At 43.9% G+C, this 23615-nt stretch overlaps 1 protein-coding gene across 1 annotated transcript in view; it reads right to left on the reverse strand.

Annotated features, from left to right (window-relative positions):
* Nucleotides 1-23615, reverse strand: part of LOC126252179 (solute carrier family 22 member 7-like) — a gene marked incomplete at its 5' end in the record, with an annotated part of 157856 nt that overhangs the window by 57039 nt on the left and 77202 nt on the right. The window contains one exon of the mRNA XM_049953049.1: nucleotides 2253-2474. Within this exon, the coding sequence (XP_049809006.1) occupies nucleotides 2253-2474 (222 nt within the window). The remainder of the gene's footprint in view (nucleotides 1-2252; nucleotides 2475-23615) is intronic.

Raw genomic sequence — 23615 nt, forward strand, 5'->3', positions numbered from 1 at the left:
AACATCGAAAATACGAAAAACACCGAAAGTGTCGGAAAATTCTGGAACCCACTCGAAGAAACTTTGAGCAAAATTCACCAAGATGACGTGAAAATACTAATGGGAGACATCAACTCTCGATTTGGGACAGAAGAAACTTATAGAAAAATCATTGGTACAAATCCAACAGACCGAAACACTTACACCAACGGCACACGCCTGGCTGAAATTTTCCAACAATTCAACCTCAAAATGATGTCTACCCACTTTAGGAAAAAACCAGTTCTCAGGTAACATGCTTGGCTACCAGGTGCAAGCCGCTTTCGTTCACGAGACTCGCTGAAAGCTAGATTTCTGATTCATTTGTAGCAGAGCTACATACAGGCAGATACAAACTCAATAAGGGAATCGTAAGACAACGCTCCAGCAAAATTCGTCTTCCTACTTTTGGTACTTCTTAGTGTCAGAGCTAAAACCTTAGGCGACTGCAAAATTCATAATGTCACTATTGTTTTCTGCCCACATATTTTTTGTTGTTGTTAAAACCTAATATTATATATGAACTTCAACATTTTCATAATACTTGCGAATGATACAGGACATGAAGTAAATATAGACCTTTTCGAAATCCTACACCAGACTTCTGAGCTTTGCCTGTCGAATGCAAATGTCACATGATGGTTAAATGGTAATCTATCACATATATCAGTAGTCGAGACTTCATTAATGTGGAAAATCATTCATGGCAGAACGATCTTTGTTCAAACAAGAATATCTTTTTCTGGCTCATTTTTCCCAAACGCACTCGCTCCACACACAGTTCAAATCTTTCTAGCTGCCTCCTCTGCATTCACCCCTCTGTTACACCAAAAGTAAATATTGTGTTGCAGATGTTACACCTTTCTCCACTTGCGACTTAATTTTACAATGCTTAACCAAAGTTCATGATTGTCAGGTATGCAAAATCCAATGCTTAACTGTAAGATGATAACTAGAAATTCAAATTCGAAAATGGCAGTTCATACATACACTGACAGTGTGGCGCCGCGTTCACATGGGCGGCGCCGGATTCCAGGCGGCGGTTGGCGTCTGGCCGGTGGCCGGTAGCCGCTGCAGCGCGAGGAAACGTCCGAGCGTAAGCTGTTCTGATCGCGACGCAGCCACGAGCTGTCCTGCGGAATTATTTCTGGAAGTACTTGTTATTGCTGGTGGGTAGAATGTGAAGCGAATTATCTTCACTGTTCAATCAGACTCATAACTTTAGACGAGGTCCGAAATGAGGAAAAAAAATACAGTTGGACGCGAACAGGCTACCATAAGTTTAGAATGCACGACGATTACCACTAGACCACGGGCTCACAGAAGCTGACAACATCTTGGAAGTAGACAACACTTCCTCCTGACACTTCGGCATCTTACAGTGTTGCCAGATTGTACAGATGGTTATCAGGGGCAGTCAGTTTTATTGGCCACCTTAAGTGAACGACTCGGAATTATTTTCTGTGGCGGCCGGTCGGCGGTCAGTTTTTATGTCTAAGACTGTACTTTGAGTATTACCACTAGACCACGGGCTCACAGAAGCTGACAACATCTTGGAAGTAGACAACACTTCCTCCTGACACTTCGGCATCTTACAGTGTTGCCAGATTGTACAGATGGTTATCAGGGGCAGTCAGTTTTATTGGCCACCTTAAGTGAACGACTCGGAATTATTTTCTGTGGCGGCCGGTCGGCGGTCAGTTTTTATGTCTAAGACTGTACTTTGAGTATTTTCAGTAGGCACCTCATTCTCTCCCATGTGCTCTTTGATTGGAATCGTACTCTTCTTTTCACGGCGACATTAAAGCGAGCGTTTCCTGCCAGCAGTGAAGAAATATTTTTTCGACATTTCTGAAAGCTATTCTGATGGTGGAACATCTCTCCACAAACGACCTCCAGATTGCATTAAAACTGATTGTTGGATACAGGTACAGAACACTCGAGTAGAGCTGTCAGTTGTACATTTTGAAAAATGTGACAAGTAGAATTGTTTGGTTTCATTGATAGCATTATCAAATGCAACTCGAAATCTTTGATTTGAACTTCGTTCATATACCTAAGTTTTATAGGAACTGATTAAGCGAAACGTATTATTTTCCACTACAATGAATTCGTGTTACTAGCTCAACTTCTGTCCCAACAGCAAGAGCAGAGCTCTGTCAAGAATACCGCTGCGCGGTTCTACATTTAAGACAAAGAAGTTCTCTGGATGCATTTTTCCCTTCCTCACATACCTGGCAGTTATGAGCAGCACCGTATTCTTGAAGACGTTCCAGCTGGAGAAGAGGCTGAGGAAGCCCTTCCTGTCCCTCTGCGCCTTGGCCACGGTCCGCATCACCCGCGGAGCGAACGGAGGCAGCCGCCCGCCGTTGGTGGTGGCGATGCGCCTCAGCAGCCTCAGGGCGTCCTCCTCGCGACCTCTGCACGCCAGCCACCGAGGTGACTCCGGGAACCACCTGCGAGCACCAGAACCACTCACCTGAAAAATCTCTCCATGAAGCACATCGTTAAGTCTTGTTCTTACGTTCGCGAAAGTAGTTGTGAGTACAGTCGCTGATACGGAACAGGAGGTAATTCGTAGTCACACTAACGACACTCATCCTTACCGATCAGCTTTCATATCACTATTTCACAATGGGAGAAGGTAGAATGTTATCGCCTGACCGTCATATCAGTATATAGACTCAATGGTACACACGTTGCTACGAGAGAGATGTGTGACATAAATGAAAGTTTGTCGGTGTGATTCTACGTCTGAAAAAAGATGTCTTTTCAAATTTGGTGACAATCACGTAACAGTGGCGCTAGTAGTGCCACTACTAGGATGAAAATACACGCTGTAACAGTGGTGAGCCTTATTCACCTTTGAGACTGGACGTGGTGATTTGGTGTCTTTAAGGCGAAAAAGACTGCATTATCAACATGCCACTGAGTTTTAACGATGTCGTGTAATGGGGCTACGAAATGCTGGACGTTCCTTCTGCGTTACTGCAGAGGACCTTGTGAGGAATGTAGCCACTGTACATGATTCCTGGCAGCGGAGGTTACGATAATGTAAGGCCGGAAGGAGACCGGATTCCGGACGGTCACGTGGCGCTACCTAGAGGGCCGACTTTAGTCTTCGGCGTGGGGCTCTGGCGCATCCTACTGCATCTACAGCAGCGATTTGACCGGCAGTTGGCACCGCAGTGACACAACGAACTGTTACATATCGCTTACTTCAAGGACAGATCCAAGACAGTCGACCTATAGCGTGCACACCACTGACGGCATCGACCATCATCTGCGACTTAAGTGGTGTCGAGCAAGAGCTCACTTGATGCAAGGTAGAGGGTTGTTGTGTCTTCTGATTATAGCTTGTTTTGGCTCGGTCCCATTGACGCCCGTCTATTGATTAGAAGGATGCCATCTGAGTGCATCCAACCAACCTGTCTGCGTGCTAGACACACTGGACTACACGTGGAGTTATGGTCTGAGGTTCTATTCAGTAAGGCAGCAGGAGCACTCTCCTAGTTTCCCGACTGCTACTCTGTGTCAAGTCAGGTGACTGGACTTGCTGAAAGCATTCCAGGCGGTGTTCCCAACAATATAACACTCACCCGCATAATACTGACGTAACCCATCACGTTTCGACACGATGCCTTGGCCTGCTCGATTACCATATCTGTCTCCAGTATACCACATGTGGGGCATCGTCGATAATAACTCTAGAATCATCTACGAGCAGCATTAACCGTCCCTGTATTAATCGACCAAATGCAACAGGCATGGATCTCTATCGCGCAAACTGACATGTGGCACCTGTAAAACACAATGCATGCTAGTTTCCTTTCTTGCCTTAAACATTCTGACTGTTACACCTAGTTTTGACGTAGCAGTATTTCACATTTGCAATAGCTTATCCCGCTTACATTAACTGTAATCTTGGAAAGTTAATCACTTAAATATTTTACCTAGAAAAAAGTATTCCCGAAATTTTATTATTCTACGTAATTAATTTTTGTTGTTGCTATTTTTTCCACCACTGTAATTTAGATTGGCATCAACAAGTGCTGAGCTACAACATATTGTTTATTAAAAATGTACGTGGTACACTGCAATGCAGGTCAACGCGTTGCTCTGTCACACACCCTCTCCACATGTACATCTACATATGTAATCTGCAAGCTAACAGATTGTGCATCATTAGCTTTACTGTTCCACTCGCATACGACTATATATTTCCACTGTGAAGATATGATACGGAAAACAAGGTTTCACTTTCCTTCGCTGATAAGGGAAACTTTGGTTAGTACGAAGCACACAGGCCACCGCTTTCCTTCGCACCATTTGCTAGTGGAACAACGAAGGGACTGACTAGAAGTGGTTCAAGGTAATCTTCGCGACGTACCGTGCGGTAGCTTGCGAATGATATATCTAGACGTAGACGAACAGAGGATATGAGAGAGAGAAATTTTAGTCATAAAGAACGTCGTAGTTCTACCAAGAAATTAGTGAATACGTAAAATGATAAAGGGGAAGAAAAATATTTAAATTCATTTACACAATTGGAACGAAGACAAGAACGTAAACTTCCCAACAAATCTCCTAAATTCGCTAATGTTTCCAGAGTGCTCTCACAGCAAACTTCTCAAAACCTCACACAAGCGAAAATTTTACCCGGAAGAGAAAAATGTTAGTCAGTAGTCACAACACGAATTCAGTTTTATTTAACTATCGTGTAATTCAGCATTAAATGGTGTTACATTCCAATGCCATCAATAAATGGCAACGTAACACTTTCCATTGTTGCGAAGTGAGCTTAAAAGGGTAGTGTTCCCGCATGGACAACTATACGTAGCGAGTACATGTGTTGAACAACCATAAAAATTATTCATCTGTGCTCCTGAAAGGAAAATAAAAAGCATCGACTATAAAAACACACAATGAATACGGTAGATGCTACGCGAATGAGATTAATTTTACGTTCTCTCCGGACTAGGAAAACAAATCGAACAAAAGACACAGCACGACGGATCCTTTTGGGCTAAAGTTTTTCTAAATAAGTTCTGTGTCGCCATTGTCAAAAACACAAGATGTAAATAGCGAAAAATACGAAATCGAACAATTTCCAACGTTAATAGCCATCTGTATATTACACACAGCTGTATATGCCTAATTGTCTTGAAAATAGTGGTGTCCTATTTTGTTTTTCTATTGAAGGATGTCAAGAGCACTACGTGTTTTCTGTGGGACATATACAGAGAGAAAACGACACTTCAGTAATAGTATTATTAATTAATGAGACATAAGAGGTATATATGACGAAACCTTGAAGTTTCGTAATGCCGTATTGGAATGTGATATTAAGAAGTGAAACTGCAAGTACACTCCTGGAAATTGAAATAAGAACACCGTGAATTCATTGTCCCAGGAAGGGGAAACTTTATTGACACATTCCTGGGGTCAGATACATCACATGATCACACTGACAGAACCACAGGCACATAGACACAGGCAACAGAGCATGCACAATGTCGGCACTAGTACAGTGTATATCCACCTTTCGCAGCAATGCAGGCTGCTATTCTCCCATGGAGACGATCGTAGAGATGCTGGATGTAGTCCTGTGGAACGGCTTGCCATGCCATTTCCACCTGGCGCCTCAGTTGGACCAGCGTTCGTGCTGGACGTGCAGACCGCGTGAGACGACGCTTCATCCAGTCCCAAACATGCTCAATTGGGGACAGATCCGGAGATCTTGCTGGCCAGGGTAGTTGACTTACACCTTCTAGAGCACGTTGGGTGGCACGGGATACATGCGGACGTGCATTGTCCTGTTGGAACAGCAAGTTCCCTTGCCGGTCTAGGAATGGTAGAACGATGGGTTCGATGACGGTTTGGATGTACCGTGCACTATTCAGTGTCCCCTCGACGATCACCAGTGGTGTACGGCCAGTGTAGGAGATCGCTCCCCACACCATGATGCCGGGTGTTGGCCCTGTGTGCCTCGGTCGTATGCAGTCCTGATTGTGGCGCTCACCTGCACGGCGCCAAACACGCATACGACCATCATTGGCACCAAGGCAGAAGCGACTCTCATCGCTGAAGACGACACGTCTCCATTCGTCCCTCCATTCACGCCTGTCGCGACACCACTGGAGGCGGGCTGCACGATGTTGGGACGTGAGCGGAAGACGGCCTAACGGTGTGCGGGACCGTAGCCCAGCTTCATGGAGACGGTTGCGAATGGTCCTCGCCGATACCCCAGGAGCTAATTTGCTGGGAAGTGGCGGTGCGGTCCCCTACGGCACTGCGTAGGATCCTACGGTCTTGGCGTGCATCCGTGCGTCACTGCGGTCCGGTCCCAGGTCGACGGGCCCGTGCACCTTCCGCCGACCACTGGCGACAACATCGATGTACTGTGGAGACCTCACGCCCCACGAGTTGAGCAATTCGGCGGTACGTCCACCTGGCCACCCGCATGCCCACTATACGCCCTCGCTCAAAGTCCGTCAACTGCACATACGGTTCACGTCCACGCTGTCGCGGCATGCTACCAGTGTTAAAGACTGCGATGGAGCTCCGTATGCCACGGCAAACTGGCTGACACTGACGGCGGCGGTGCACAAATGCTGCGCAGCTAGCGCCATTCGACGGCCAACACCGCGGTTCCTGGTGTGTCCGCTGTGCCGTGCGTGTGATCATTGCTTGTACAGCCCTCTCGCAGTGTCCGGAGCAAGTATGGTGGGTCTGACACACCGGTGTCAATGTGTTCTTTTTTCCATTTCCAGGAGTGTATATAATCCTCACAATAAAGCTTATTTGGAATATATAACGGTTTCCTTAGTATTTCCACTGTTAATATTACCTGAAAAGTAAAATCAGTGCGATGAAAAGCGCTACAGTACAGTACATTGAGTAATTCCAGTTGCGCAGACCCCAACCTAAGAAGCCAGCAGCCATAACGCCAGCCCCCAAACAACAGCTTGAGAAATAGTTCAGAGTCGTGCGATGTCTGATGTCTGCCAGTTCCAAACCTGAAACAGAAGGAACAACATAAAGTTTTAATTGGATTCGTTTTCATCTATAAAGTACTAACATCTGTAAACGAAACGGTTTTCGCAAATCATCCATTCTACGTTTACATTTGCCTCTATTTTCCACAAACCCTTTTGCTGCGTTTAATGTGAGGGGAGGGGGGCGGGGCGAGGGGAGCGGCGGAGCGGCGAAGGACGACTTCATGTTCCACTGCACTCGCCGTTCTCTTCTGAATGGTGTGATAGATGGGATATTCTTGCTAAGACTACGGAAAGCATTGTGTCAACCTGATTTGGACATCATTGTTGTTTCGCTAGTTATATGTAAGAAGATGCAATATAGTGGTTGACCCCTCTGGGAACATACACACTCCGAACAGTAAGAGCAAACTATTAGATGATGCATATGAACTTTCTTGTGTCGTCTAACACCGGAGGTGGATGAGCATCTACCTGGTGAGTTATCGCTTATTAAACGAACGTATGATGAAAGGCGCAGCTCTTCTTTCTGTTGGTTTTATTCAGTCTGTCAATGCTGCCAGGTAAGGGTCATGGACAGACGAGCAAAATTCAGTTATTGGTCGAAGTAGGGTTTCACAAGCAATCTCCATCATGTCTGTTATTCACTGAAATAAAAATTTGTCTCTACGATTAAAATATTTTATCAATTAATTTTTAACCTGATCTGATTTGGGCCATCGGTGATCATAAATGCTGTTCATTTTTTATGTCGCACTTACCAAAGAAATAACAATTTTAGTATGACAAATAGTATTAAAAAGATCTGAGTGTCTATAGTTCCTATGTGAGTAACCAATACTGAATGAGGACTAATGAAGTTAATAGTGGTAGGACGTCTGCTGCCACTAACAATGATAATAATAGAAAAATATAATCATAGTAATGATAGCATTAATAACAAATAGAACGACAGTAGTAAAGATGACAATAGTGGCAGATAGAAAAAGCATCTGTAGGTGATCTGGTGAAAGTAAATTTAAGGAGAGTGCACCAGCTAAGAATACAGGGTGATTCAAAAAGAATACCACAACTTTAGGAATTTAAAACTCTGCAACGACAAAAGGCAGAGCTAAGCACTATCTGTCGGCGAATTAAGGGAGCTATAAAGTTTCATTTAGTTGTACATTTGTTCGCTTGAGGCGCTGTTGACTAGGCGTCAGCGTCAGTTGATGCTAAGATGGCGACCGCTCAACAGAAAGCTTTTTGTGTTATTGAGTACGGCAGAAGTGAATCGACGACAGTTGTTCAGCGTGCATTTCGAACGAAGTATGGTGTTAAACCTCCTGATAGGTGGTGTATTAAACGTTGGTATAAACAGTTTCCAGGGAATGGGTGTTAGTGCAAAGGGAAAAGTTCTGGACGGCCGAGAACGAGTGATGAAAATGTAGCACCCATTCAGCAAGCATTTGTTCGCAGCCCAGGAAAATCGACCCGCAGAGCTAGCAGAGAGCTGCAAATTCCACAATCAACTGTATGGAGAGTCCTACGAAAAAGGTTAGTTATGAAACCTTATCGTCTGAAATTGGTTCAAGCACTGTCTGCAGCTGATAAGATTAAAAGAATCGATTTCTGTGATATTATCCTTGATCAAATGGAAACAGATGAATCTTTCGTTTCAAAGATTGTGTTTAGTGTTGAAGCAACTTTCCACACTAACGGGAAAGTCAACCATCACAATGTCTGTATATGGGGCACTGAGAATCCGCGGGAAACAACTCAGTATGAACGTGACCCGCCTAAGGTGAACGTTTTCTGTGCCATTTCAGCCAATAAAGTTTTTGGTCCCTATTTGTTCGAAGGTGCTACTGTAACTGGACTACAGTATCTGGAGATGTTAGAGAATTGGCTGTTCCCTCAGCTCGAACAAGAAGCACAACAATTCATATTTCAGCAGGATGGAGCTCCACCACATTGGCACTTATCTGTACGTAACTACCAGAACGTCAACTACCCGAGGCGATGGATCGGCCGCCAGGCAGCCCGTGACAGAGCACTTCATCACTGGCCTCCAAGAAGCCCTGATCTTACCCCCTGCGATTTTTTCTTATGGGGGTATGTTAAGGATATGGTGTTTCGGCCACCTCTCCCAGCCACCATTGATGATTTGAAACGAGAAATAACAGCAGCTATCCAAACTGTTACGCCTGATATGCTACAGAGAGTGTGGAACGAGTTGGAGTACCTGGTTGATATTGCTCGAGTGTCTGGAGGGGGCCATATTGAACATCTCTGAACTTGTTTTTGAGTGAAAAAAAAACCTTTTTAAATACTCTTTGTAATGATGTATAACAGAAGGTTATATTATGTTTCTTTCATTAAATACACATTTTTAAAGTTGTGGTATTCTTTTTGAAACACCCTGTACTATGACATGATATGGTTGCAAAGAAATATGTATAGGGGTCAATGGCAATCTTCATTATTACTTAAGTAGATACGTCATTGGCTTCTGAAGGTGGAGATATTATTCGTTTCTCAAATATAATACAGGAGGTATTCCAGAGTCAAATTCGTGCGATTGAAAAGGACAACGAGATTGTGGCTGAGTGATGGAACGAGACAGAACGGATTTTGCGCTGCTGTTTCTCTCTTGGTAATAAGGGAAGAGCATTCAGGTCGAGGAGAGATATAAGACTGTACAGAAGACAGAGTGTATGGTAACCTCGGGAATGGTATGCATGCAGCCAAGGTAGCAGTGGCTGTGATGGTGGAATGTGATCAAAGAGTCGAACATCACAAATATAACGAGAACAGGCACTCGTAACCAGTTCCAGGTGCTGTCTGTGTTTCTGAGTTAGGCCTTGTAGGATAGCGTTCCTTTAGTGACTAAGTGCAAATACAAGTGTTTGCACAAACTTCTGGTTCTTGTCAAGAGGAAAGGGAGTTCATTATTCTTGTAGGGAATGGAAACGTGCTGACGCCCTTTTCCAAATTGCCGTTACGTGCTCAGTTCAGCTCAGATTTTCATCTGCTGTGCCCATTAAGGAGAGAAGTTGATATTTGTATCATTTAGGGTTTAAGATGGTGGAGAATCCCGATAATTCGGGCGCATGATCCAAGAATGACCGACCAGTAGCGCATGGGTTTTTTATTGGTTGAACTTTAACCCCATCTGCTGTGACGATTGCGATAGTGAATACATCTAGGTATTGAGCTGATCTCAAGTTTATTGATTTTGCACGTCGGTATAACTTGAGGTCATTAACGTACATGTGGTATTTGCAAAGGCGATCACACATCATTGATGTACAATGAACGTGTATATTACCTTATATCGAAACCTGGGAGGGTGACTGCCATTTTCTGTCTCCATTGTGAAGTAATGCTGCCGGACATGACGTACTGCTTCACAGATGTCAGGTTACAGCGGTACTATTGCATTGCACTTTGTGAGAAATATTGGTTACCAACTTCACCTGTGGTCTAGGAATAGGGTTTAGATTGGTAATGAAAACGTCCTTGGTCCTGCATTCGAACCTCGCTACGACTCAAATTTTGAATAATAATTAGCGTTTTCTCTCGAAGACTTAAGCATAGAAGTCACCGTCATTCTGCCAACGGTAATGTCAAATAGGTGGATGGTCGGACCGATGGGTTGGAAAACAGGCCCTGAATGACGAAGAGGTAGTAGCAATTACCAACGGCACGAAACAATGAAACCGCAGGACATGTGGCCTGCAATTGAAAAGTGTCATTATGATCCCTCAATTGGCGAAAAATTCCGGAATCGTCCCCCGGCTAAATCTAAGGATGGGACTGCCAAGGGGGAGAAGACCACGAGAAACAGATTGAAAACCAACTAAAGTATACCTCGGCGCATGGAATGTCAGAAGCCTCAACGTGTTCCCATGGAATATCAGAAGCCTGGAAGTGTTAGGGAAGCTATAAAATCTGAAAATGGTAATGGAAAGGCTCAATCTGTACATAGTGTGTGTCAGTGAAGTGAAATGGAAATAAGACAAAAGGATTTCTGGTCAGATGAGTATGGGGTAATATCAACATCGTCAGAAAATGTCATACTGGCACTAGCAATCGTTACGAATAGAAATACCAGGCAGAGAGTGTGTTACTATGAAAAGTTCAGTGGTAGGTTTGTTGTCATCAGAATCGACAGCAAAACAACACTGACCGCGATGGTTCAGGTATGCATGCCGACGTCACAACCTGAAGATGGGGAGATAGAGAAAGTATATGAGGATACTGAATGGGTAATTCAGTTCCTAAACGGAGATGAAAATCTAATGGCAATGATTATAGCAGAGCTGTTGCAGGGGAAGGGATAGGACAGAGAGTCACAGGAGAATGTGGACTTGGTACTAGAAATGAGAGAAGAGCGAGATTAATTGACATCTGTAACAAATTTTCCCAGGAACAGCGAATACTCTGTTCCAGAATCACAATAGTGGGAGGTATACTTGGAAAAGGTCGTGAGATATGGGAAGATTTTAATTGGATTACACCGTGGTCAGACAGAGATACCTACATCTGATATTGGAGTGTAAGATGTAGCAGATATAGACTCACACGGCAGTTTCCCAGTGATGAAGAGTATGCTGAACTTTAAGAGATTGTTCAGGAAGTTTCAATATCAGGAAGAATCAACAAGTGAAGAAATGGGATCGGAAGTAGTAAGGAATGAAGAGATACGCTTGAAGTCCCCCTAAGGCTAGAGATACTGGAACAGCTTAGTAGGCAGTGCAGGTGAAGAGGAATGGACACCTTTAAACATGGGAATTGTGCCGTGTCTGCACTGGTGCCGCTTGCGTCTCGCTACTTCAACTCCGGCGGGTATTGGGTTCGTGTCCGACGCCGACAGAGGACGCGTCTACTTGCTTGCAGGTGTTTCGCTGGCGCTCTCGAGATGGCGCGCGAAGCGGGAAACGAGGTGAGGAGGGCGGTGAGACGATGCACCTCGACCTCAGTTACCGTAGCACTTTGGACCGACTCGTTCTGTATACAGGGTGTTACAAAAAGGTACGGCCAAACTTTCAGGAAACATTCCTCACACACAAAGAAAGAAAATGTTATGTGGACATGTGTGCGGAAACGCTTAGTTTCTATGTTAGGGCTCATTTTATTACTTCTCTTCAAATCACATTAATCATGGAATGGAAACACACAGCAACAGAACGTACCAGCGTGACTTCAAACACTTTGTTACAGGAAATGTTCAAAATGTCCTCCATTAGCGAGGATGCGTGCATCCACCCTCCGTCGCATGGAATCCGTGATGCGCTGATGCAGCCCTGGAGAATGGCGTATTGTATCACCGCCGTCCACAATACGAGCACGAAGAGACTCTACATTCGGTACCGGGGCTGCGTAGACAAGAGCTTTCAAATGCCCACATAAATGAAAGTCAAGAGGGTTGAGGTCAGGAGAGCGTGGAGGCCATGGAATTGGTCCGCCTCTACCAACCCATCGGTCACTAAATCTGTTGTTGAGAAGCGTACGAACACTTCGACTGAAATCTGGAGGAGCTCCATCGTGCATGAACCACATGTTGTGTCGTACTCATAAAGGAACATGTTCTAGCAGCACAGGTAGAGTATCCCGTATGAAATCATGATAACGTGCTCCATTGAGTGTGGGTGGAAGAACATGGGGCCCAATCAAGACATCACCAACAATGCCTGCCCAAACGTTCACAGAAAATCTGTGTTGATGACGTGATTGCACAATTGCGTGCGGAGTCTCGTCAGCCCACACATGTTGATTGTGAAAATTTACAATTTGATCACGTCGGAGTACATACTGACGAATCTAAAATGAGCTCTAACATGGAAATTAAGCATTTCCGGACACATGTCCACGCAACATCTTTTCTTTATTTGTGTGTGAGGAATGTTTCCTGAAAGTTTGGCCGTACCTTTCTGTAACACCCTCTATTTGAGAGCAACTGGTTTGGAACATACATTGTGGATTATGTGCCTAAGATGTGAATACGTTCAAGGGGATACGAAATGCCGCCGAGGATGCGGTTTCTATTATCGGAGATTAGCATTGGTCGCGGTATCATAGTAAAGCACTTGCAATGCTTATCGTGCGTTACGAACTGACGTAGTGGATTACTGTGGAACTGATTATCTTTCCGCATTTTCCCCTGCGAGTTATTAACTCAAGTTTGTTAAAGATGTCATTTTATTTCACTGTGTTGTCCCGCAAGTATTAAGGCTAACGTGTTTGAGAGTGCTATTATTGGCGGGAGGAGCAGGAACCAATAGAAAACATTGGCGCCGTGTGACTCCGCAGCAACACACGTTGCTTTACTTCATCAATACTTGTAGTACATTCTTTGTTTGTACAGAGCGAAGAAAATTTCGTGCACTCGGACTTCGGAGCGCGATTCCTCACATACTAGCAACACAAAAATGTGTCTAACAAAATTTCATCTTTAGTCACACCACTCACGAAAACTAGCTCTGTCAGCACAACTCCACAGCATTGAGCAATTGGTGCAGTGGATAGCGTTTTGAGGTAGCATGCAGGAGGACGAGCGTTCGATTGTAGGTAAAGGCGTATATTTTTATTTTATTTATCAGTTTCATTCAGCCATATAATACCGTAGTATACACTGTTTATTAAGCCACACATATCCGATATTTGTATAGTACAGTATTTTATAAAGGTGAGCATAACAAAAACGCGCCCAGACAAGTCGGAAAGGGATAGCCGAAACGAATGACAATACATAGAACGGAATACCTACAGAAACAGTATCAATACCGAGGTGCTTAAGGTGCCTGCACAGTTAAATAGCTCAACATCTACTAGTCACTTATTTCATATGCAGTACTTCCGCACAGATGTGACACATTAGTAGCCAGTGAGAATAATAATTTCCATATTAATGACCGTAAGACGTTTAGAAAAGCATATATTTTCCTCAGAGCAAACGCTCACCCCCTCTGCTGCACATACATCAACAGGCGCAAGAGCACCATGAAATGGCTCTGAGCACTATGCGACTTATCTTCTGAGGTCATCAGTCGCCTAGAACTTAGAACTAAACGTAACTAACCTACGAACATCACACATATCCATGCCCGAGGCAGGATTCGAAGCTGCAACCGTAGCGGTCGCGCGGTTCCAGACTGTAGCGCCAGAACCGCTCGGCCACCAGCGGCCGGCAATACGGTGTTCATGAAGTCGTTGTTGACCTCTTGTTGCTGTTGGAACTATTCACAGAATAGCAGCCGCAAAACGTTAGTCTTCAGCATGGGGATTTTGTGTTAAAGAATAATGGTAGGGGTGCAGCCGATGCTCGCGCAGCACGTCAACGACCATGCGTCGCCAGACACGACGATGTCTTGCTGCGCTACGTGTAATTAGCAGCGATTCTTGGTGTGTGCCCTGCAGAATAGATTCCTGAATAGTTGGTATATGGCGAGTCCGTGGACGACCTCTGTCACGCAATGGTGGAAGGAGAGGTGAAGCTTTAGTAGATGAAACCATTTTTATCTGGATGACGTCAACCAGGACATCTAGCAGCATATTCACGAACGGCAACACGAGGCCGGCTATCAGATCCACCAAGGGCCAGAAGAATATTTATCTTTTGGGTATACCATACATCTGTACAATGTTTTAGAAGAACACAAGAAGATAATACAATATTTGTACTAATGTACATGGAGTCTACCACGGGCGCTGTACTCCACAAGGAGCTAGTCCCTGTCTGGTGAACAGCGCATATACAGGGTGTCCAGAAAAGGACTCCCTGATTTCAAAAGTAAATATCTCGAAAACAAAGATCGATAGAGGAATGCAGTAAACGGTATGTTTATTGTGAAACCTGTAAGAAGTTTATGCAGCAGTTTGAAATAATAGTTACAATAGCTGATAACAGATGGCGCTGTAATCGCCATACGTAATGCCTAGTATAAATAGTGATCCGAAGCCCAGAGCGATCAGTTCCACTATTGAAACGTGAAAGGAGGTTAGCGTACCGAAGGAAGAGATTAAAACCATGTACTCCATTGAACAACGCGTTTTTCTGGTGCTAGAGTACCACTGGTTAGAAGAGAGTCCTACGGCAACAAGCGAGGTTTTCAAGCACGATTTAATGTTCCAAAAGGACCCTATACGAAAACCATTCGTACGCTCTTCAAATAATTTCAACGAACAGGTAGCGTAACTGATGATCTAGTTGGGCTTGTCGGCCGCAAGCAAACCGAAGTTACGCCTGAAAATATCGCCACAGACTCTGGAATTATTCAGCGAAATCCAATGTCATCCGTCCGTAGAATCACATCTGAGACTGGTTTGAAGCGTTCCAGCACGCAGAAAATACTGAGAAAGAGCCTACACATGTTTCCATTCAAAATTCAAACGCACCAGGCCATACCCGTACGAGCTGTGCAACATAGGGTTGCCTTTCCTAATATCATGCTCACAATGATTTATAGTGAAGGATTTGATGTTGGCTGCATCTGGTTTACAGATGAAGCACACTTCCACCTGAATGGATACGTGAATAAGCAGAACTGGCGATTTTGGGGTTCCGAAAAGCCATATTGGTGAGAAGCGACACCCCTGTATCCTCCTAAAGTTACTGTGTGGGCTGCAGTATGCAGCAGAGGCATTATTGGCCCTTTTTTCATTCGAGAAACATCACTGGTGCACGGTACGTTGCAATTTTGGAACAATCTGTCGCCACACTGCAAGAGTTAGAGGATCGACCAGGTACTGAATGGTTTATGCAAGATGGAGCCCGACCACATCGGACCGAACAAGTGTTTCGCTTTCTTGAGGAATACTTCGGGAATCGAGTCATTGCTTTGGAATATCCCAAATTTACTGGTGTAGACATGGATTGGCCTCCATATTCGCCGGATTTGACTTCCTGTGACTTTTTTTTTGTGGGGCATGGTCTACCCGAAGCATCCCGCCACCCTGGACGAGCTTGAATCGGCGATCTCTGTGGCATGTGAATCCATTTCGGTTGAGACACTACGAAACCTAATGGCGAATTTCATTCTTCGTTTGCGCCACCTCTGTTACGCCAATGGTGAACATTTTGAAAACATTGTGATGTGATTGTTTGCAAAGATTGTTTTCATACGATTATTTCACTTATGTATGCTGATATGAGCTGTACACCGTACGGCGCCATCTGTTCAAATGGTTCAAATGGCTCTGAGCACTATGGGACTCAACTGCTGAGGTCATTAGTCCCCTAGAACTTAGAACTAGTTAAACCTAACTAACCTAAGGACATCACAAACATCCATGCCCGAGGCAGGATTCGAACCTGCGACCGTAGCGGTCTTGCGGTTCCAGACTGCAGCGCCTTTAACCGCACGGCCACTTCGGCCGCGCCATCTGTTAGTTGCTTTTGTAACTATTATTTCAAACTGCTGTATAAACTTCTTACAGCTTTCACAATAAACATACCGTTTACTGCATTCCTCTATCGATGTTTGTTTTCGAGATATTTAATTTTGAAATCAGGGAGCCCTTTTCTGGACACCCAGTAGTACAATCACGTTATTAGTGAAGCGGATTGCTCCACCTAAAGCGTGACACCTCTCTTGTAGCTTTTGCTCTGCATGATTCATCCCGATACTGCTAATTGCGAAATGTTCCTTGTCGAATTACACAGTTTCTGTAAAGGCAGTGGACGTGATGTTTCCAAATTTCCATTGGTAACAATAATAATACTAATGCATAGTGATACTGAGCCGTGCGCAGCTCCTGTTCATGCCACTTATTGTTTGTCATCTTCTCTTACGGTACTGCCGCCTCGTTTTGTTATTCCATTTACTGGCGTCACTAACTTCCCCCCTTACCAGCCCGTGAGTGGCAGCAGTAGCGCTTATCGGTAAGTGAACTGTCGTACCATCTCTGGAGCGACGGATAGTATTTCCGGGTCGTCGTGTGTATGAAGTCCGTTGGAGACGGACCAGCAGTGCAGTCGGGGACGGAGCAGCGGTCGGCGGCGGAGGAGCTTCGGGGTCGGAGCACCAGTGAGGTGCGGATAGCAGTACTTGCCGACATGCACTCTCGGACTGAAGGAGAACGGAGCGGAAACGACGACCGTTGGTTGGTCGTTCGGTCGCCCTCCCATCAGCCGACGTCTGTTTGGTCCTTTGACCGTTTCCGTGTGTGGCAGTCGGTTGTCTTGGGGCAGAGCGGCGAGGAAGTCTCCGTGGCGCGTAGCCTGGCCGGAGCCATTGGCGCGGAGCGGTTGGAGTTGTGAGGCGCTTCTTGAGAGGGTTACTAAGTTCGTCGCCCACCAAGCCTGGACACTAAAGTTGAGGGCTAACTTAGCCTACTATCAAGCCTCAACTGCTATCACCGTCTCATGCTGGTTGTGACTTTCTGGGAGATTCCAGCGAGCAACGACGTGTGTGCATTGAAGTCGGCTAGAGTTGGAGCCGTCTTCTTGTGTTGTGTTTAACTTAATGTAATTCATTCCTTCATTATTGAAGTGTACCAGCGGTATCTTCTGCCTTGTGGCCGTTGACGTAATTTTAGGCAGTGTATTTTCCTCGTGTTGATGCCGTCCAGCACGGCGTTTAGTTCGACAGCTGAGGTGTTGTTGGTAGATTTGGGCGTTTATTCTGACTTGGCCGGATTGGGTACCAGTATCCAGAATGTTGTGTCCTATTGACATCTTGTTTTCGTTTTGCTGGTCGGGTGGAGCAGAATTGGTAGGTTCTTTGACTCGCTTTCGGTTGGGTTGCCTTCCGATTGAGAGGTTGTTGGTCTGGCTGTCTGTCTCATCTAAACTTGCGTCCGTGCTACCTTCCCAGGCTGATCCTTGGAACCTTCTGAGCGCCGCTCCTTCCGTTTTACATAGTGATTTCGTTTTTCAGTCTTAAGTAATCTGTATGCTCTTCAGCCGAGTTTTAGCTTATTAAAATTGTAAGGCTTTCCTCTTAGGCCTGAAGCTGTAAAGAAAGAAATTGTTTCTTGTTTGGTATGTGGCCTTCAGCCGAGTTTTCCTACTTAAATTAAGAATTGGAAATTTTTTTGTCCGGGCTTTCAGCCGTGAGATGTTTTGGTTCCGTATGTAGCCTTCAGCCGAGTTTTATGTGAAGCACTTTAGGATAAAGCCTTTAGCCTATTTTAGTTGAAATTTAGAAGATCTTCCCTTTAGGCCTTACTCCGTAAAATTGTTTCTGCATGGTATGTGGCCTTCGGCTGAGTTTTAATCGCTCTTAAATTAAAAATTCAAAATCGTTGTGTTGCCCTTAAGCCATGAGATTGTTATTCTTTAGTATGAGGCCTTCAGTCAAGTTTTAAAAGATATATTTTAAGATAAGGCCTTCAGCCTTTCAAATTGGAAGCTCTTCTTCCTAGCCCATAAGCCGTTAAATTGTTCTGTTGATATGCGCCCTTCAGCCCGGTTTTCAGGCTATTTGGATCAAACATTGAAAATCTTTGTCTCGGCCTTAGGCCGTAACACTATTCTTGATTAATGTGAGGCCTTCTGCGGAGTTGGAAAAATTTAAGCTGTGGCTTTCACCCTATTTATACTGAAGATAATGTTTTTTTTTTCCTAAAGAAGTGAAAACTCCAGAAGAGCTCTTTTACCTCCGCTCCTTGCTTATGTCTTGTGCCTTGGATTTTCGATGTGGCTTTCAGTCGATCTAAATTAAATCGGAGGAGTTCTTTCGTTAAAAACTTGAGAGCTTTTGATTCTTGCTTGTGTGATTGTGTGTTTTAAGAAGTAAAGTTTATATGTTGAGTGCAACTGACAGTAACTTATTTTGTCCCCTTTCTACAAAGGTAGCCACATCTGCTCGATCCTGATAGCCCAGGTATTTCAGATATTAAACCGCATGCACTTATATGCCTCAAAGCTAACACGCATAATTAGTGGTTCCATGGTGATACTATATATAAATGGTAACTGAGTTCGGAAATTATTTGCAAAGCGCGTTGCTAGCCCTACTGGTGCCGTAAAACACTAACGAAATTTAATGGACCTGAAGGTGACCACAATAATAGCTGATACTTACCAGCGGGAGGGTACACAGAAAACGTAGCAGTGGAGCGAAACAATTCGCGTCTTCGACATGCAAATGCTCCTATAAAACTGACTAGTGAAAACCATTGTATTTCCATTTCCATATTCATAATATGTAGATGCTAACTTTTTTTTGTAGAAGATCCACTGTAATCATAGTGTGACGATTAAGATGCCAGATACCGTACCACGCAGACTACATTTAGCAAAGAATAACAGATATGCTTCGATCTGCAATCGAACCCACGACCTCTGGCATGCTAACCAAAAACTCTATCCACTGCCTCAACTACACAGCAATACTTACGTTTGCTGTCAGAGGTAGTTACCGTACATGTGATTACATTGTTGCCAGATTGCCACTCTTTAACGTCCATTTACTGCCACCAGTTAGTGAGACACGTTTTTGTGTTGATAGTATCTGAGGCATCGCTCTGTGAGCTCAGCCTGCGCCAACATTTCTTCACCGTGTGTTTGCCTATTTGCAAGATTTCATTTTGTTCAGTGCTAATGATATCTTTCTCTTGAGAAATTGATTTTATGCAACATAATTAAATATTATTCCTTTATGTAGTGCTGTTACAGGAATCATTGACAGGACCTACAGAATGAGTGACACTAGCCTAGGGGAGCTGTTCCTCTGTCACGTTTTGTTGTGTTATTACGTAAGGTTATACTGAGGTCCCCAAGTCATTTCAGGGTGGACTTTGTGAAAATTTTCCTATTTCCATCTGATGATCTTGCAAGAAATACCAGTTTATGCTTAACAGCTGCAATACTTTGTTATTTAACATTTGCGTATATTGAGAAGCCTGAGAGCTGCAAGTTTGTTGTTTAACATAGATGTGTTTACTGTTGGGGCTATGAGTAACTTTTGTTAAAGGACCATTTCAGACACTATTGTATGTGAAATCATTCAAAATCAGAGAAGCTGGAAAGAAACAAATAGTTATAAAGAAGGTAACTGCGATGAAACCAGGGGTAACAGAATAAATACTTCAGCTGATCAATGAAAGAAGGTAGTACAAAAATATTCAGGAATACCGAAATAGAAATCATATAGGAACTACGTAACAGGAAGTGTAGGGAAGCTAAGACAAAAATGCTGTATGAAAAATATAAAGAAATCTGAAAAGAAATGATAGTCTGAAGGCCCGACTCAGAATATACAAGAGTCAAAACAGCCTTCGGTGATATTACAAGCAAGTGTGGTAACATCAACAGTGTAACAGAAATTCCGTTGTTAGGTGCGGACAGAGACCAGATAAGTAAGAAGGGTACACTGAAGGCTTCTGTGAGGGGGAAGATAAGTCTGATGTGATAGAAGAAGAAACAAAATTTAAAAGAATTTCTAAAATCATTGGGGGAAGTGGGGAAAAAACGACTAGTAACGGGCCGCGCGGGGTGGCCGAGCGGCTAAAGGCACCATGTCACGGACTGCGCGGCCCCTCCTCCCGGAGGTTCGAGTCCTCCCTCGGGCATTGGTGTATGTTTTTTTTTAGCATAAATTACTTTAAGTTCAACTAGTGTGTGGGTATAGGGACCAACGACCTCAGCAGTTTGATTCCTAGGAATTCTCTCTCTCTCTCTCTCTCTCTCTCACTCTCCCACGCTAACACACACACACACACACACACACACACACACACACACACACACACACACACTCTACACGTTGGTATGCAGAATGTATGAATATGGCGATTGCCACCTGACTTTCGGAAAAATATCATTCACTCAGTTCCGAAGGCCGCAAGACTTATAAATGCAAAAATTATAGCTCAATCAGCCTAACAGCTCATGCATCAGTGGTGCTGAGTAGCATAAAGTACACAAGAATGGAAAATAAGTTATGGATGTGTTACATGACGTCCAGTTTGGCGTTAGGAAACGTAAAGGCGCCAGAGAGACAATTATAACTTTGCGGTTGGTTATGGAAGCAACACTAAAGAAAAGACAGGACACGTTCATAGAATTTTTCGGCCTGAAAAACGTTTCACTATGCCAAATGGAACAAGGTATTCAAATTTCTAGGGTACGTAGGTGCAAGCTATAGGGAGAGACGGGTAATGTACATCATGCACAAGAGCCATGAGAATGGACGACTGAGAACCAAGTGCCCCGATTAAAAAGGGTGTAAGACAAGAGTGCAATCTTCTGCTCCTAGTTTTCAGTCTATACATCGGAGAAGCATTGATGGAAATAAAAGCAAGGTTTAGGAGTGGAAACAAATTTTGAGTTGAAAGGATATTAATGATGCAATTGTCTGATAATATTGGAATCGTTAGTGAAGGCGGAAAGGAATTACATGATCTGCTGAAAGGAATGAACACTCTAATGAAAAAAGAATATGAATTTAGTCAATCGAAGAAAAAAAAATTCACTAAATTCATATTCTGTTCTCATTAGAGTCAATCGAAGACCTCCCCCCCCCCCTCCCCCCCATGAACCATAGACCTTGCCGTTGGTGGGGAGGCTTGCGTGCCTCAACGATACAGATAGCCGTACCGTAGGTGCAACCACAACGGAGGGGTATCTGTTGAGAGGCCAGACAAACGTGTGGTTCCTGAAGAGGGGCAGCAGCCTTTTCAGTAGTTGCAGGGGCAACAGTCTGGATGATTAATCTGGCCTTGTAACACTAACAAAAACAGCCTTGCTGTGCTGGTACTGCGAACGCCTGAATGCAAGGGGAAACTACAGCCGTAATTCTTCCCGAGGGCATGCAGCTTTACTGTATGGTTAAATGATGATGGCGTCCTCTTGGGTAAAATATTCCGGAGGTAAAATAGTCCCACATTCGGATCTCCGGGTGGGGACTACTCATGAGGACGTCATTATCAGGTGAAAGAAAACTGGAATTCTACGGATCGGAGCGTGGAATGTCAGATCCCTTAATCGGGCAGGTAGGTTAGAAAATTTAAAAAGCGAAATGGATAGGTTAAAGTTAGATATAGTGGGAATTAGTGAAGTTCGGTGGCAGGAGGAACAAGACTTTGGGTCAGGTGAATACAGGGTTATAAATACATAATCAAATAGCGGTAATCCAGGAGTAGGTTTAATAATGAATAAAAAAATAGGAGTGCGGGTAAGCTACTACAAACAGCATAGTTAACGTATTATAGTGGCCAAGATAGAGACGAAGCCCACGCCTACTACAGTAGTACAAGTTTATATGCCAACTATCTCTGCAGATAACGAAGAAATTGAAGAAATGTATGATGAGACAAAAGAAATAATTCAGGTAGTGAAGGGAGACGAAAATTTAATAGTCATGGGTGACTGTATTCGAGAGTAGGAAAAGGGAGAGAAGGAAACGTAGGAGGTGAATGTTGACTGGGGGTAAGAAATGAAAGAGGAAACCGTCTGGTAGAATTCTGCACAGAGCATAACCTAATCATAGCTAACACTTGGTTCAAGAATCATAAAAGAAGGTTGTATACATGGAAGAATCCTGGAGATACTAAAAGGTATCAGATAGATAATATAATGGTAAGACAGAGATTTAGGATCCAGGTTATAAATTATAAGACATTTCCAGGGCAGATGTGGACGCTGACCACAATCTATTGGTTATGAACTGTAGATTAAATCTAAAGAAATTGCAAAAAGGTGGGAATTTAAGGAGATGAGACCTGGATGAACTGACTAAACCAAATGTTGTATAGGGTTTCAGGGAGAGCATAAGGGAACAATTGACTGGAATGGGGGAAAGAAATACAGTAGAAGACGAATGGGTAGCTCGGAGGGATGAAATAGTGAAGGCAGCAGAGGGTCAAGTAGGCAAAAAGACGAGAGCTAGTAGAAATCCTTGGGTAACAGAAGAAGTATCCAATTTTATTGATGAAAGGAGACAATATAAAAATGCAGTAAATGAAGCAGGCAAAAAGGAATACAAACGTCTCAAAAATGAGATTGACGGGGAGTGCAAAGTGGCTAAGCAGGCATGACTAGAGGACAAATGTAAGGATGTAGAGGCTTATCTCACTAGTTGAAAGATAGATACTGCCTACAGGAAAATTAAAGAGATCTTTGGAGAAAAGAGAGCCACTTGTATGAATATCAAGAGCTCAGAGGGAAACCCAGTTCTAAGAAAAGAAAGGAAAGCAGAAATATGGAAGGATTATATAGGGAGTCTATACACGGGCAATGTACGTGAGGACAATAGTATGGAAATGGAAGGAGGATGTAGATGAAGATGAATTGAGAGATACGATACTGCGTGACGAGTTTGACAGAGCACTAAAAGACCTGAGTCGAAACAAGGCCCCGGGAGTAGACAACATTCCATTAGAACTACTGATGGCCTTGGGAGAGCCAGTCCTGACAAAACTCTACCATCTGGTGAGCAAGAGGTACGAGACAGGCGAAATACCCTCACACTTCAGAAGAATATAATAATTCCAATCCCAAAGAAGGCAGGTGTTGACAGATGTGAAAATTACCGAACAATCAGTTTAATAAGTCACAGCTGCAAAATACTAACGCGAATTATTTACAGACGAATGGAACAAGTGGTAGAAGCCGACCTTGGGAAAGATCAGTTTGGATTCCGTAGAAATGTTGGAACACGTGAGGCAGTA

Source organism: Schistocerca nitens, chromosome 4 (genome assembly GCF_023898315.1).
Source record: "Schistocerca nitens isolate TAMUIC-IGC-003100 chromosome 4, iqSchNite1.1, whole genome shotgun sequence".
In the NCBI taxonomy this organism is placed as follows: Eukaryota; Metazoa; Arthropoda; class Insecta; order Orthoptera; family Acrididae; genus Schistocerca; species Schistocerca nitens.